The 15,512-nt window shown below is 40.9% G+C and overlaps 1 protein-coding gene across 2 annotated transcripts in view; it reads left to right on the top strand.

Annotated features, from left to right (window-relative positions):
• Nucleotides 1-15,512, top strand: part of LOC126471495 (PRA1 family protein 3) — a 72,824-nt gene that overhangs the window by 43,463 nt on the left and 13,849 nt on the right. The window contains exon 4 of one of the 2 annotated variants that reach the window (XM_050099710.1): nucleotides 814-900. The exons of the other annotated variant lie outside the window; for it this stretch is intronic. Coding sequence (XP_049955667.1) covers nucleotides 814-878 — 65 coding nt within the window. The 3' untranslated portion in view covers nucleotides 879-900. The remainder of the gene's footprint in view (nucleotides 1-813; nucleotides 901-15,512) is intronic. 2 annotated transcript variants of the gene reach the window in all.

The raw sequence follows: 15,512 nt of genomic DNA, 5'->3' as shown, positions 1-15,512 counted from the left end.
TAACGACAGACTGTAATCTGTTAATTATGTACAGTCACAGACTATGAGAGTATGGAGGTTCAGTTTGAAGTATAAATGAATAATATAAGATACATAGTGTTCTCGCATTTGAACACAGTATTTTTCTAAACAACTTCCATCCTCAACATGTCCTAGTACTACTTTGTAAACCTTCTTTATAAGTGGTCGTATTATTGGCTGATGTCAATGTAAATAATGAAAGATTGTGAGTGCTCCTCATCATGCATAATTTGGTTACTTAATGTTATGTTATTAACTCACTTTCCATTTCCACAACTTGTCATTTTTAAAGAATCCTGGCTTAAAAATGAACATGTATTCTCGTCATTATATGTATGTTGATATCTGATTGTCACCAATTTATGTCAAAGGATTTTCTTGCTGCTGACAGTATTACTTCATAATGTGACCTCATCAAAATATCACCTATCAAGGGATGGCAGTAGTACACCCATGTTCAAAGAGTAGTGCAGTTTTACAGGTCTGGTAGAAAGTAGTAATTTATCACTTAGAAATTTCATATTTACTCACATTTTACAGTTCTTTCAAACACATTACATTTACAAATCTTAAATTGGTCCCAAGTGAACTAAGGCTCTTCAGTAATTTTTGTAAGGCAGACATATAATATTCTAATAAAATTTTGCTGTTGCTTATCCAGTCTGTTAGTTATTCTGTAACAGCTTGGTTTAGGTCATGGGATGTGTTCTGATTTGAGTGTTCATCATTGTTTTGTAGTTTTTCTGAATTTTCATTCTGCATGAAAAATCAGCACATCATTTCACTTTACAGACAAGTTCACGAGTGAAATGAGTGGAGAGGCGCGTACAAAATTGAAAGATGCAAAATCAAAGTAAATATGGCAATGACTGTAGAAAGGTATGAGACATTACATCTTATATTACTACAAACATATCAAGAGTGAAGGCTCTCCAGGTGGTGGACATTAATAAAAATTTAAGTGTAGATATTATTAGTTGCTTTAAATTCAGAGTTCCTCATTTGACAAAGTCATTACATATTTTGCAATGAGTGCAGTTGTTGATTAGTTTATAAGATGTGGTAAATTAATGATCTTGTTACAAAGTTAACAGTGAATTCGTTGTGTATGAGGCTGTATAAACATCACAAACAAAAATTACAATTTATAATAGCATGTGCCCCAAAAAATACAGAATTAAATTCTTCTTGTGGATCTATAAGCCATTTAATTACAGATTTGGTGTTGGTGCTGATAATGCCCAAGATATTAGCCATTTTTTCTGGAGACATTGTAGAAAAGCATTGATTGTGTGTTGTTTTGCGCAGAACAGTCAGATATCCTTTATTTGCTCTTAACAGATTTTGATGACTGTAGCTGCTTGTAGGATATATGAATGCAATGATATGCTCTGCTGGAACTGGAAAGTGGCACACCACCAAGCACCAGTCTGATATTTATCAAACTTTGTGTAAGTGTTAATGATTGAATGATGTCCATCATCATCATCATCATCATCATCATCATCATCATCATCAGTAATCTTGTCTTGAGGGTTTTCTTGCCACACCTTAACTGACTGGAAGCTTCTTTTCATGCCTCCCCCATTGCATACCAGACATGCTCTATGGATGACATATCAAAGGACCAGGCAGACCAGTCAAGGATCTGTACATTCATCAAGGCACATGTGTTAAGAACTTTAGTGTAGGGCCTTGTATTTTTATGCTGGAATATGCCATTTGGTACCCTTATCCTAGAGAGTATATCAGGTTTTACCACTGTCATATACTGCCACTCATTCAGCCTCCCTTCAGCTGCCAAATCAGTCCTGTTGCTTTGCTGCTTCCTGTGACCTTCCCCCAGCTCACCTGCACACAGGTTTGCAACAGTCTACCTTATTTGCTAGCATAAAAGATGCACCTAGCTATTTTAAGACTCTTTTAGATACACCTTGCTATTTTAAGACTTTTTTTAGGGAAAAAGTTTCAATACATCTACTGCAACACAGTTATATATGTGCTTGACATGAAACATCTGGGCAATATAAACAGGAAAAATTGCTCATCTTTTAATTTTTGTCTTCAAATCCTCAAAATTCATCCTCCGAATTGAAAGAAGAAATACTTGAAGCTGCCATGTCAGAATCTGAATCCTTGTACAACAAATTATCAAATTATCCTCTGTACCATCCAGTGCATTCCTGATTCCACACTTCGTAAATCATTTAATCATTGTTTCAGTTTTCATAGTGTTCCATGAAGCCTTGCCCGTGTTCCATGAAGCCTTGACAAACTCACAAACTTGAGAAATGCTAGGTCTCTTCCTCCTTCCTGACAGTGATAGCGTGCTTTTAAAATGTGTAGATTCAATCCTTCTGTTCCACTCCTCCTTCATAAGTCCCTTAAATGATCAATTGATACACACTTGCAACAGTTGACGTAAACTAGTTCTACATATACATCTACATTTATACTCCGCAAGCCACCCTATGGTGTGTGGCAGAGGGCACTTTACGTGCCACTGTTATTACCTCCTTTTTCTGTTCCAGTCGCGTATGGTTCGCGGGAAGAACGACTGTCTGAAAGCCTCCGTGTGCGCTCGAATCTCTCTAATTTTACATTTGTGATCTCCTCGGGAGGTATAAGTAGGGGGAAGCAATATATTCGATACCTCATCCAGAAACGCACCCTCTTGAAACCTGCCGAGCAAGCTACACCGCGATGCAGAGTGCCTCTCTTGCAGAGTCTGCCACTTGAGTTTGCTAAACATTTCCGTAACGCTATCACGCTTACCAAATAACCCTGTGACGAAATGCGCCACTGTTCTTAGGATCTTCTCTATCTCCTCTGTCAACCTGATCTGGTACGGATCCCACACTGATGAGCAATACTCAAGTATAGGTCAAACGAGTGTTTTGTAAGCCACCTCCTTTGTTGATGGACTACATTTTCTAAGGACTCTCCCAATGAATCTCAACCTGGTACCCGCCTTACCAACAATTAATTTTATATGATCATTCCACTTCAAATCGTTCCGCACGCATACTCCCAGATATTTTACAGAAGTAACTGCTACCAGTGTTTGTTCCGCTATCTTATAATCGTACAATAAAGCATCCTTCTTTCTATGTATTGGCAACACATTACATTTGTCTATGTTAAGGGTCAGTTGTCACTCCCTGCACCAAGTGCCTATCCACTGCAGATCTTCCTGCATTAGTTAGCCCTCATGGAATTACAGTGAACAGTCTTGAATTCATTCTGTCTGTTTTTAATGACTTCTGGTCTGTGAGAAGTAACTGATCCCATATTAACAGGGCAGCTTTCCTCAATAGGCCTCCAGGTTGCCTAGACCAAATTTTGTCTATCCACAACCTCATTCCTCCTCCATCCATCCATCCAGCCTTTATTGTGTTCATAGACAAATACTCCTTTCAGCAATTCTTTCTTAGGAAGCATCTTCCTTCTAAAAAACCGAAAGTGGTGGTAATTGAGTTCCGTCAGCACAGCAGGATAAAACAACTGTGTAGAGTTTTAACAATAACACTTTTTGTGCCCTTGGAATCCACAGTTCTGTTAGAAGGCACATCAAAGGTTAGTGGAGTCTCATCCATGTTCTCAGTTTGTGAGAGTTCAAACTTCTCTTTTCCTTGCGTTAATGACGAATCAATGAAATTCAACAATTTGTTCTTCATACTCGGCTGCCATCTTCTGCAATATTTTGTCTCGGTCACATGTATAGTTGATACCTCGTCATTAATCATGAACACCATGATGTTGATCCAGTAAAGTTGACAATCCCTTTGTTAGTGGATATTGCTTTTGCTTGATGAATTATCATTTTTGTAGAAACTGAAATTCTGACTTGTCTGTTCTCTAAACTCCAAGTATTGAGTTCTGCTTAAAGTTTTGATCATTTAACAATCCACTTCTCAGATTATATTTACTGTAAGGTGTTTTCTTTAAAACATCTTCCTGTTGCTACCAAGTTCTTGTTTTTCAGTTGAAAGTGGCCTGAAATGCCTTTCTACTGCCCTGTTTCCATGCTCCTTTTTGCATGTGCAGTCACTTGCAGCTTAAATGCAACAGTATAGCAGTACCGTTTTTTAGCCATAGTTTGCAAATAAAACCACAATATAGGTATGACCCAAGTGGATCTCCACACTGAACACATCAATAACTTAAGCCTGAATGAGCAATATAAAAACTGTTAATGCTGGGGCATGTGCAGCCACTGAATTCTATACAAATGGAATGCTCAAAATTTGCAGGGAAGCTAACAGTGAATTGCCTTAGATCAAAACACACAAATTTTGAAGAAATGGATTTTATAGGTATCTATCTTAACTTCCTAACACCGTATAAGACTCATCCAGTTTTTACATCTATTTTCGAAGGAAAAAAGTGCATCTTCTACACTGGCAAATACAGTACTGTCACTAGCAGAAACGAGACACTTTACTGAATGAATGCTACCTAATACCACTCGGTATCCTAGGTGGCTCTCGCTCCACACCATGCAAGTATCTTCTGTCCGTGGTACAGTGTCAAAGTGACACATGGTGAGTTGAGATGTAAACCCAGCCTCCAATATTTTGTTCCTGATGGTCTGTGGTGACACTACCTGTAACCTTCTACCTCGATTTCAGCTGTTGTCATCTGTCTATTCATCAGAACCAGTCAAACTACCTTCTTACGGTGTACTCATTTTGGAAGGACCATGCCTGCACTTCGTGCTGCTACACCGTCGGCCAAAGTCCATCTTGACATTACTCTTTCTACAGTCATTGTGCTATGACCAACTGCCTGTTTGATTAGTTGTGATGTTCCCATGTCCATCTCACCGATGATTCAATCTTTCTCAAAGTCCAAAATGTGGCAGTAAGCCTTATGCGCACATCATCTGGTGTGCTTCAATGTGGTGATCACCTGAAAAGTTCCAGTAATGTCACACGTAATGACAGTCATGTACTCATGCCATTCACCTGCAGGAATGGTTTTTTTCTGTACAGAAGATAAGCTTACATAGGAATGAAATTTTAACGAATGTATTCCAAAAGCATGGAAATAGTAGAGCATGTTTGGCAGTCATGGGTCGTGTTCATGGTGTAACAATTTCCATTTCTGTCATTACATTTTTAACAAGTGCAGAAGCTGCTATTGTTTTATTTTTAGGTAGCAAGTGGTGAAAAAACCTGTAGTCAGTTATATTCATGAATTAGTCTGTAGTGAATGCTAAACAGTACACATATGCAGTGTGTTTGAATTTCACATTATAACAAAAAATTTTACCATACTATATACATAAAATAAAATGGTATACCTGCATGTTTATATAAATTTGCATAAAGCTGGCTGTAAAAACTTGGTAGCTGATGAATGGTATCAGTAAAGATGTATGCATAAATTGACAATTGTATGTTTTCGAATATGGTATCTTATCTCCAGCTTTTTTAATGTAATTTTTAAAGAATTTCCTGATCTGATTGCTGATGCCTTAAAATTCCACAAAGTTTGCAATAGTACAGGCCATAGTACTGCATATTTCACTTCAGGTAAACTGTTGGTTTCCAGTTTGAATGAAAAAGTTGCAAGAGTAAAATCTGATAGTCAGAGAATGAAAACACAATTACAGGATACTACTAGCTTCTTCTATGTTTTTGTTAAGATTAAACTGCTGCAGTTTAATTAATAAACTCTACAACTTACCTGTAATGAAACTGGAGTCATCGATATAGAGGATAGCAGACTTCCCAAAGAAGTTACTCTCATTCTACAGTAGAAAATGAACAGGTTGAGGATACACATGCAGGAACTACTGCTGTTAACTTTGGAAAGGCTTTGGAACATTTACAGGAAACAGGGTGCTTAATAAAGAAAGGATAGATTTTAATATTTAATTATAAACAAAGCATACATGATCAAAATTATGCATGTATTGACAGAAAAATCTTGATTTTCATACTGGTTGTACATCAATACATTCTATGTGAGTGCTGTATGTAGCACTACAAACATCAGACTAATACTCCATTTCCTATCCATGTCGATTGGTCAGGCCTTGAAGTTCTGTATGGTTCCAATACTTTGTGTTGAACTAAGACAAATTTTTTATTTAAATAAACCTATATTTTAATTCTGCAGAAGGAAATCTATGTTAATGTGCTTTGAATTTGGAGTCACCCCATCAGCTCTCCCATCATCTTAAAATTCTTATGTTAATATATCAGTGGGGACCTTGTAGTGGGTCTGAAATGAAGGTATCTGTCTCTTGAGACAGTTAACATTATACAGGAGGTTTTAGAAAGAATATATGTATTTTGAACACCTGTATTTATTAAACTGTAAGACATGCAATTATGAAACTTGGGATGCACATTTACAAATCTCTCAAGTTTAGATTATAGATGTTCAATATGTCCTCCACAAGAAACATGTACAATATCACGTCAATAGTTGAATTCCTCCCATACTCTGATGAGCACGTCCATCGTCACTGATGTTACTACAGTACAGATCCAGTTCAAATCTTCTAGATTCTGCGGTTGTGTCGGTGCATAATGTCCTTAATGAACACGCCCACCCCTCCCCTCCGTGGAAGAAGTCGCAGGGTGTCAAATCTGGCAATTGTGGAGGCCAGCTGAGAAGTGCTAACTCTCCTGCTGTTTGATGACCACCCTAGCAACTCTGTAGAGTTTTATTCAGACATTCACACCTTGGCGACTTCAGTGAGGGAGAAAATGAATTGCTGAAAACCGAAGTTGTCCTCATTCATCCTGAGAAACAGCCAGTTATAACATAGAAAGATACTGCTGACTGTTTCTCATGTTACCGTTCAGAAGAATGGAACATAAAGAGATGAGTGAGATATTGCACAAAACACATTGACATTGTGTGCGTGCGCATTCTGTAGGTGCTGAATTTGAACATCGTGTCTGTTACTTCCCCTGTATGGGTGGAAAGTCACTTCATTACTGAACACAATGCATTGTGCAAAAGTGTCATCACTGCCAATAGCATTCTGAAGCTCATCAGAAAACGCCACAAGTTTGTCGTCGTGACAGAGAGCCTGTAACAGTTGTAACTTGTACAACTTCATAATCAACAGATTTCTCAAAACGTGCCAAATTGTTTTTTTAGACACTTGTAACTCCTGATTGGTGCGATGACTCAATTTTTTAGGACTATGTTGGAAAACGGTTTGAATTTGTGTGAAATTTTCATTGGAAATATGAGGGAGACCAGGATTCTTGCCTCTACATACACAACTTGTCTACAGGCTGTCAATACTGTTTGTGAATGTTCCATCCATTTGCAAGCTCAGTTTGATACCTCAGCCTGAGAAGTCTTTGCATTATAATTATGGAATTATACTTCACAAACTCAAGAACACAATATCATTTTTCCTGTGGAGTAGGTATTTCGCAGTGGCAACGGCATTGATTATAAACTAGGCAGTGTAATCTTTCCTTCAGTAACCAAGGTGTGGTGCAATGCTCAGTAGTTTTCACAACATAGTACTTTGTAATACACGTACTGCTTTTGAAACACCCTGTATTTTCCTCTTATATATATAAAACCTCACTGGCTGTTGGGATAGACTTTATTGAAAAGTAAGGTGGATCTGGTAGAGACTCAAAAGGTGTGTGCACAGGTAATGCTTCCACAAGACGTAAAGTTGCAGTGAATAGCAAGAAAATAGTTTTAAAATAGGAAGGAGACATCCGGACATTTAATACAACATAATGGGAATACAGGTAGTGTGTTATTCACAAGTGGTGTTATGATAGCTGTTGGTCTCCACTACCACTTATTGAGGAATAAAAATTCAGGCATGTGTAAGAAATTGTGTACTTTTAGCACTGGGTTAAAATAGTGATAATGCCAAACGCTGGCCTATTGGCACTTTCATGGGCCCTATAAAACCAGCAGCGCAGGCTCAGATGTCAGTTGTCTTCCGACAGTGCTCTGGTATCATATGTCGTACCTATTGTTGTTCAGCTCCTGATCTTGATGCATCTAGGCTTTCGATTTGGTTTACTCTTCGGACTACTTGTTCTGTCATATCCGTCCATAGCTGTTGTTGTCGTCTTCATTGTTGTACATAGCTGTTGTCTTCCTGTGGTTTTGGTGACTCACCTTCGATACTCTCGGCTGGTTGGCCTGCGTCTCCGGGTCGTGTTGGATTCCAGTTACTAGACATGCGATATAATATTAAGAAGTAAGTTAAAGCTAAAAAAATCATTCTATAAAGAATTATGTGTCTCTCTGAATTTGCCAATATAGTCATTGTGGTGTTGTCATAAATTTTTTAAAAAAACACAGTTATTTAATATGCGTAACAAGAAATGAGAAAATGTGGAGAATATTACATGAGGAAATATCATTTGCTTCTTATGACCAACTTTATTTATATATGAATGGACATCAAAGGAAAGCAAAGTGTGTTATAGAACTTGGGGACTTAAATTCTTGAAAGAAACCTAAAAGGCATTTAAGTAATGTCACGTATGGAATAAACGAAACTTCAATCATTATCTAATTAAACAGTTGAAATGGCAATTGCCCGGCAAATATTTATATTCCAAGCATAAAAATTCAGAACATCATGAGCAATGTGCTCAGTATGGATTAATACTTTGTGCGAAACTGTTACCGACAGTTTTTGTTTGCTTCCAAGAAGTCAGTCCTAGAGTGATAAGACTATACAAGTTATGGGAATGCTGTCAAAATGTGTGTGCAACAGCCACAAAATCTGAAAATCCCACACAAGACACCTATCATCCCCGCAAGGGGCTTACCACTCTAGTTCATGCTCGGTTACCATAGGGGCCACGGCCTTTGCAGCACCTTTTTCCTTTCCATGCTGAATGTCTATCCTCCTCCTATTCTTTATCCCCTCCCTTGGGGAACATGTCTGGGATATTTTTGGGAATGTGTTCTGACGTTTCAGTAGCCTGACATCAGAAGCCTGACATCAGAACAGTCCTTCCACGTTGTCTTTTTTCTTTCCCCCCCCCCCCCCCCCCCCCCCTCTCCATCTCCTATTCCTCTGTTGTCCGCCCCCGGTAGCTGAGTGGTTAGCGTGATGGATTGTCAATCCTTTGGGCCCGGTTTAGATTCCCATCCGTGTCGGGGAATTTTCTCCGCCCAGGAACTGGGTGTTGTGCTGTCCGTATCATCATCCTCATCAACTGCAGGTTGCCAAAGTGGCATCAAATTGAAAGACTGGCACCCAGCGAATGGCCTGTCTGGTGGGGGGGCCCTAGCCATACAATTAAATAAATAAGTCCCTCTGCTTCAGTGTTTGAAGTTCCTGTTTTTCTTCTTCCTCCTTGTGCATTCCTGCAGGCTGGCCCACATGTCTGACAAGTAACAGGTGACTGGGTAACACGTAATTCCCAGCCTCGGGTTGACAGGTAGCATTCACACGTATCCTCGGGACAGGCCAGGCCCAGGGAGGGGTTTGAGCTGTTACCTTCCCAAATTGGGGGGGTGGGGGATGAAGCAGTGTGCCATTGGAGACGCCGGCAATCGTGGGGGATTTTCTAAGAATGAGCTGATTACCATCTCAGTCTACATCTTCCAAACATAAACAAAACGAGGCTAAAGATTCCAAGAATCTCTCAGGTGCACTTCAGTTAGTCCTGGTATTACGTGCTGAAGGTGGTCAGTCCTTTGCTATGATTAATCCATTCATTATTTAGAAAGGTGTTGATCTGGTTGCAGGCCTTGTGAAATCTGCTCTCGTTTATGTAATGGCACTGTGCTTTTGGAGACCAATTGTGATTTTCAAGCCCAACAACTGCTTGTAACATCACTCCTCCATGGCTGTCCTGTTTGTGTTGAGGCCCATCAAACATTAAAACATAGAATTCTGCACGTGGTTTTATTTACACTAGGTCTTTAGATGGCCTGACTGAGGGAGAAATTCAAGCGTACCTGTCTGATCAGGACGTCACTGCAGTCCATTGGGTAATGAAGTAAGTCAATCCAACCTTAGTGCCTACACACACTCCTTTTATTACATTTGATAGAGTAGAGCTTCCGTCAAAGGTTCAAGCAGACTATGAAGTTGTCATGTTCCAACCATAAAATCCAAACCCGATGCACTGTTACGAATGTCAACACTACAATCGCATTGGAATATGCTGTCGAAATATGGCAAAAATTGGTAGCGTTGCTCACTAGGGCGATTGCCCCCTCCTCCCCCTCCTCCTCCTCCCCCCCCCACTGTATCAATTGCAATGGAGACAATGCAGCCTCATACTGAGAATGTCCCGTGTATCTCAATGAGCGTGCTGTCCAGGAGATCTGAGTCAAGGAAAAAGTGACTTACCCTGCCGCTAGCAAGTTGTAAAACCTGCATTCTGCCATTTGGCACTTACAGTACCATTCTTGCTGTGTCTCACTCCATGAAGGTCATGGTCATGCAGACTTGCGACCTCAAATTCAGCACTGCAGTTATAAATCCACCCAGTGTCAAGGTAACAGCCCCATATCTGTCTCCTCCAGCTGTGCGACAAGCCACCAAATCGTCTCCGGCAGCGAAATCGCCCACTACACAACCAGCAGGTTGGAAAGGACGGAAGGAATACTCGTGCAAAGATTCCTTAAGTCCCTACAGCCAAGAAACGTCTGAGTCTTTATCTGCCAGTCTGAAAGGCTCAAGAAATCAAAAAATGACAAACGGTCCTCTCCTTCGCCAATTCTGAGATCCTCTTCAGTGTTGTCACTGCATGATATACTCATCCAGCCAATTCTACATCCCGTTTCACCAGTGCGCAGTGCCAACTGTTTTTCTGCTCTGGAATCTGCAGGCCAGCCCAGATAGACTGTCAATGCCTCTGTAGATCTTGTGGAACAGAATCCTTTAGCCTCTGCGCCCTTTAACAGCGAGTCTTCAAAGGGTGACAGCCCTTCATTTTTTCCCTTCTCCCCTTTCCTCATCATGACTCTCCTCCAATGGAACATCAGCAGCATTAGATCGAACAAGGAAGAATTACAGCTGCTCTTTACATCGCAGCATCCACTTGTTTTCTGCCTTCAGGAAAAAAATTGTCCCCTTGCGACCACTTTGACCTCTCGCATTTCTTTCCTGTCAGTCTTGACCTTCCCCCCCTCTTGAGGACAGCATTCCATCGGGGGGGGGGGGGGGGGGGGGGGGGGGGGGTCATGCTGCTCATCCGGGATGATTCGTAGTCAAACCATCTCACCACTGCAAGCTGTTGCAGTCCAATTTTCCTTTCTAGCTTCACCTTTTCTTTTTGTAATGTCTACATCCCTCTGTCTTTCGGTATCTCCAGGGCAGATTTCCTCCAGCTTATTGGTCAACTCCCTCACCCCTTTCTGCTACTCTGTGACTTTAATGCACACCATCCCCTTTGGGGCTCTTCCAGAACCTTAATGCACTCCATTCCCTTTTGGGCTCTTCCGGAACCCATCAGAAGTGTGCCCTTGGCTGACCTTCTCAATAAACTCGACCTCATCTGCCTTAACATTGGAGTATTCGCGTTCCTTTCAGACTCCATGCACACCTATTCCCATTTGACCTCTCATTCTGCAATGCCCAGCTTGCCCGTCTTCTCGAGTGGTCCAGTCTCTCTGAAACTGCTGCTGTCCATTTGCTGACTCCTACCCCCACCTATGTGTAAACCCAATTGGCAGCTTTACTCGTCTCTGGCGACCTTAGACAAACAACATTTCCCCAGTTGGGTTGACCAGGTAGAATGCCTTACAAATGTTATCCTTACTGCCACAGAACATTCCATTCCTCACACTTCATCTTTACCACATTGTGTCCTGGTCCCTTGGTGGAGGCGTGCCATGACGCAATTTGTGTGTAGAGACTTGCTCTCCACAGTTTTAGCAGTCATCTTATGATGATGAACTGTCTTCATTTTAAACAGTTGCAGTTGTGTGTGCAGTGTCATCACATTATTCAGTAAAGCAAAACAGTTAGCTGGATTTCATTTACTAGTTCTTTTAACAGTTCCACTCCCTCTTCCGTCATGTGGGCCAAACTCTGACAGCTCTCTTGGACCAAGGCCCAGTCCTCAATTTCCGCTCTGACTGTATGAGGTGATGTCATTATGGATGCTATTGCTATCTCTCCAACACCTTAGGCCTCTATTTTCTGGAGATTTTGAGCTGCACTCACTATCATCCCACCTTCGTCCATCTGAAATGAGTGGAGGCAGCTTGGATGGTACTCGTCTCCTCTTAGATTTGTGAATGCTACAATTCCACCTTTACTATGAGGGAGCTAGATCATGTTCTCACTTCATCCCAGTCTTCTGCCCCTGGGCCAGACAATGTTAACATCCAGATGTTGTAGCACATTTCTCTTGCAGGCATGCATTTTCTCCTTGATAGATACAATTGTATCTGAGCAGATGGCACATTCATACCCATACCTAAGGCTGGGAAGGTCAAACACCTTCCCTGTAACATGTGATTCATGTCCGGCTGGTATGGCAGCTCGAGTTTCACAATTTACTAACCACTGCACAATGTGGATTTCAGGCATGACAGTCTGCTGTTGACCATGTCATCACTTTGTCAACCCATGCCGTGAACAGTTTTCTGTGGAAGTACCAGGACTGTAGTTGTATTTTTTGTTCTGGAGAAGCTTACGACACCTGCTGAAGGACTGGTATCCTCCATACTATCTGCATGTGGGGTTCCTGAAGCCACCTGCCCTTTTTCCTTCAGGACTAAGTTTTCAAGTTACGTGTGGGTTCTGCCTTGTCAGACACCTTTACCCAGGTAAACGTTGTGCCTCAGTGCTCTGTCCTGAGTGTCATCCTCTTTGCTGTAGCCATTAACCCTATTATGGCCTGTTCCCTGCCAGGCATCTCTGCCTCTTTTTTCGTCAATGACTTTGTGATCTATTGCAGTTCTCCGTGGACTTGGCTCCTTGACCAGCATCTTCAGCGATGTCTCTATCATCTTTACGTATGGAGCATTGACAATGGCTTTCACTTTTCCACTGACAAAACTGGCAGCTCAATGGCTTTCTTCCACCATCCTTACATTTGAACTTGTTGCTCTTCCGTTTACTGAAACTATGAAAGGCCTGTGGCTCACGCTTAATAGAAAACTTTCTTGGTCCTACCACGTGTCTTACCTGGCCACACGCTGCATCTGGTCTCTGTTCTACGTGTTCCTAAGTGGTACTCACCGGGGAGCGGATAGGATCACCCTGTTCCCTTTGTACTGATCCCTTGTCTGTTCAAAACTAGACTATGGTTGTTTCATTAATGCATCTGCATGTCTGTCCATCTTACAATGTCTAAATACAATCCACCATCATGAAATCCATTTGGTCACTGGCGCTTTTACACTAGCCTGGTTGAGAGCCCCTACAAAGAAGCCTCCGAATTACTACTATTATTGGCATGATGTTCTCCTCAGTGGATATGCATGCTGTTTGTCTGCCATACCCTGCCACACATCCTATGCCTCCTTCTTATGAGACTTCTTTGACCACCAGTATGGGGCACTTCCCTCTTCTTTTACCTCCTGGAGTTTGCTTTCGACTATTGCGCCAGCAGCTTAACTTCACGCTACCTGCCACTCTCCCAGTGGATGTGAACCCTTCACCACCGTGGCTTCATGCAACGGCCCGTTTTCACCTTGGACTTCATTTGTTTCATAAGGAAACTACTCCAGATCCAATCTATCAATGTAAGTTTGTTGACCTGTGCATGGAACTTAGCGATAGTACCTTTGTGTAAACTGACGGCTCTCAGACTGACCATGGTGTCAGGTGTGCCTTCATCATTGGCACCAAGAATTTTTGGTACCAGCTTTCAGAACACTGCTCAGTATTTACAGTAGCACTCTTTGCCCTCTATCAGGACATGCAGCACATCTTATGACACAGGCTTTTCAGTTAAGTCATCTGCTCAGATTCTCTCAGCATCCTTCAGAGCATGTGTGTGCTATACGCAGTCCATCCCTTAGTGCAGTGGATCCAAGAAAGCTTCCAATTGCTCAATCTTGAGGGAACCACTGTGATGTTTCTAGGTTCCTGGTCACATTTGTCTGATGGGGAAATAAGACTGCTGATGCTGCTGCCAAGGTTGCAGTCTTGCAATCTCTGCCTGCTAGTTCTTCCGTTCCTTCCAATGAGCTCCATGTTGCTGTCTGTCAGCAGCTTGTGTCACGTTAGCGTCACCACTGGTCTTACTTTTGCTAATTGTCATCAACCTTTGACAGTTCACCATCTCCAGACCAAATGCCCTTCTCTTAACCGCTTAGGTTCTTATATATGTTAGCCGCCTGAGTTACTGGCCATTTTAGCGAATGCCACGTGGGCTGTTGACCACGTTTCACTTTTTAACCATCATATCAATATGGTGAAGGGCATTTAATCTTTAGTTCGGGACCATTGTTGTCTGTATGGCATATTTTGTGGACATTTCTCCAAGAGGAAGTCCTTGTTGTTAGGTCTCTTTTCTTCCATCGATTGGGCTTACTGTGTAGTTGCTTTTAACTCGTTTTAAAATTTTATTCATGGCTGTCAATCAGCTGCTGTGAAGCACATTTTAAGAATAGAAATAATGTCGTCAGCTGCACAATTTTTTTTATTAACTTCTTGACAAGGTTTTAAGGTACTAATGTAAATGTGTTGTACTGCAGCTGTTATTTATAAGAGCTGTGGGTAGAGGTCCTAAACAGAAAGGCAACTTGTAAAAATGCAGTGGAATCTCGCACTTGCTGTTCGGCCAGTCTCTGCATAAAGATACATGAAAGTTCAATGTAGCACCACTCCTCCATCGGCCCATGGCACCACTGTCAGCTGATTATTTAATAAACTTGGTCATTGTACCAATTCTTAGCCCCCTTTTCACCAGATATGTTATTTTTGTGTATAAATTTATACACTTGATTAGCACATGATGTAAGGTCATAATGGTGTTTCATTTCTTTTTAAGACTGATGTTCTGTTTTGTTTGACTTATAGTAAAGATACAAGCGTCCTTATTGTGCTTAGTTTTCGTAAGCTTTCAGGCACACTAGTGCTTGTTGCTTCTCATCTTTTATAGTGAAGTGAAATCTTTTATCAGTCTGTCAGGGCTAATCGTAGTGTGTCTCATGGTATTTTAATATTTTGCTTATGATACGAAGTTGTTTTTGGTCACCACATCTTCGCATTTTTTACATTTCTTTTTAACTGATTGACAGTACTATGTAAAAATTGTAACAAAGGTACGTTTATATTCTGTTTTCACTGTACACTTCTTGTTTTTAATCAGCTGTTAATTGTGATCCAACCCTGGTTATCACTTAATTCTTATTTTATACCCATTTTTGTAGGACTCCATTGTCCAGAGTTTGCCTGATGATTGCTTTCTGATTCAAGCCTAATTGTATGATCTTCTGAGGATGGTAAATTTATTTGCCAAACCTAGTCAAGATGTTAATTTAATAAAAAAAAAGCAGTGCAGCTGATAATTTTTTTAAGAATAATAGAAATATTCAGTTGACTCCTTTTTGGCATT

This window comes from Schistocerca serialis, chromosome 3 (assembly GCF_023864345.2).
Source record: "Schistocerca serialis cubense isolate TAMUIC-IGC-003099 chromosome 3, iqSchSeri2.2, whole genome shotgun sequence".
NCBI lineage: Eukaryota > Metazoa > Arthropoda > Insecta > Orthoptera > Acrididae > Schistocerca > Schistocerca serialis.
This window is presented reverse-complemented; position numbering and strand designations above follow the sequence as displayed.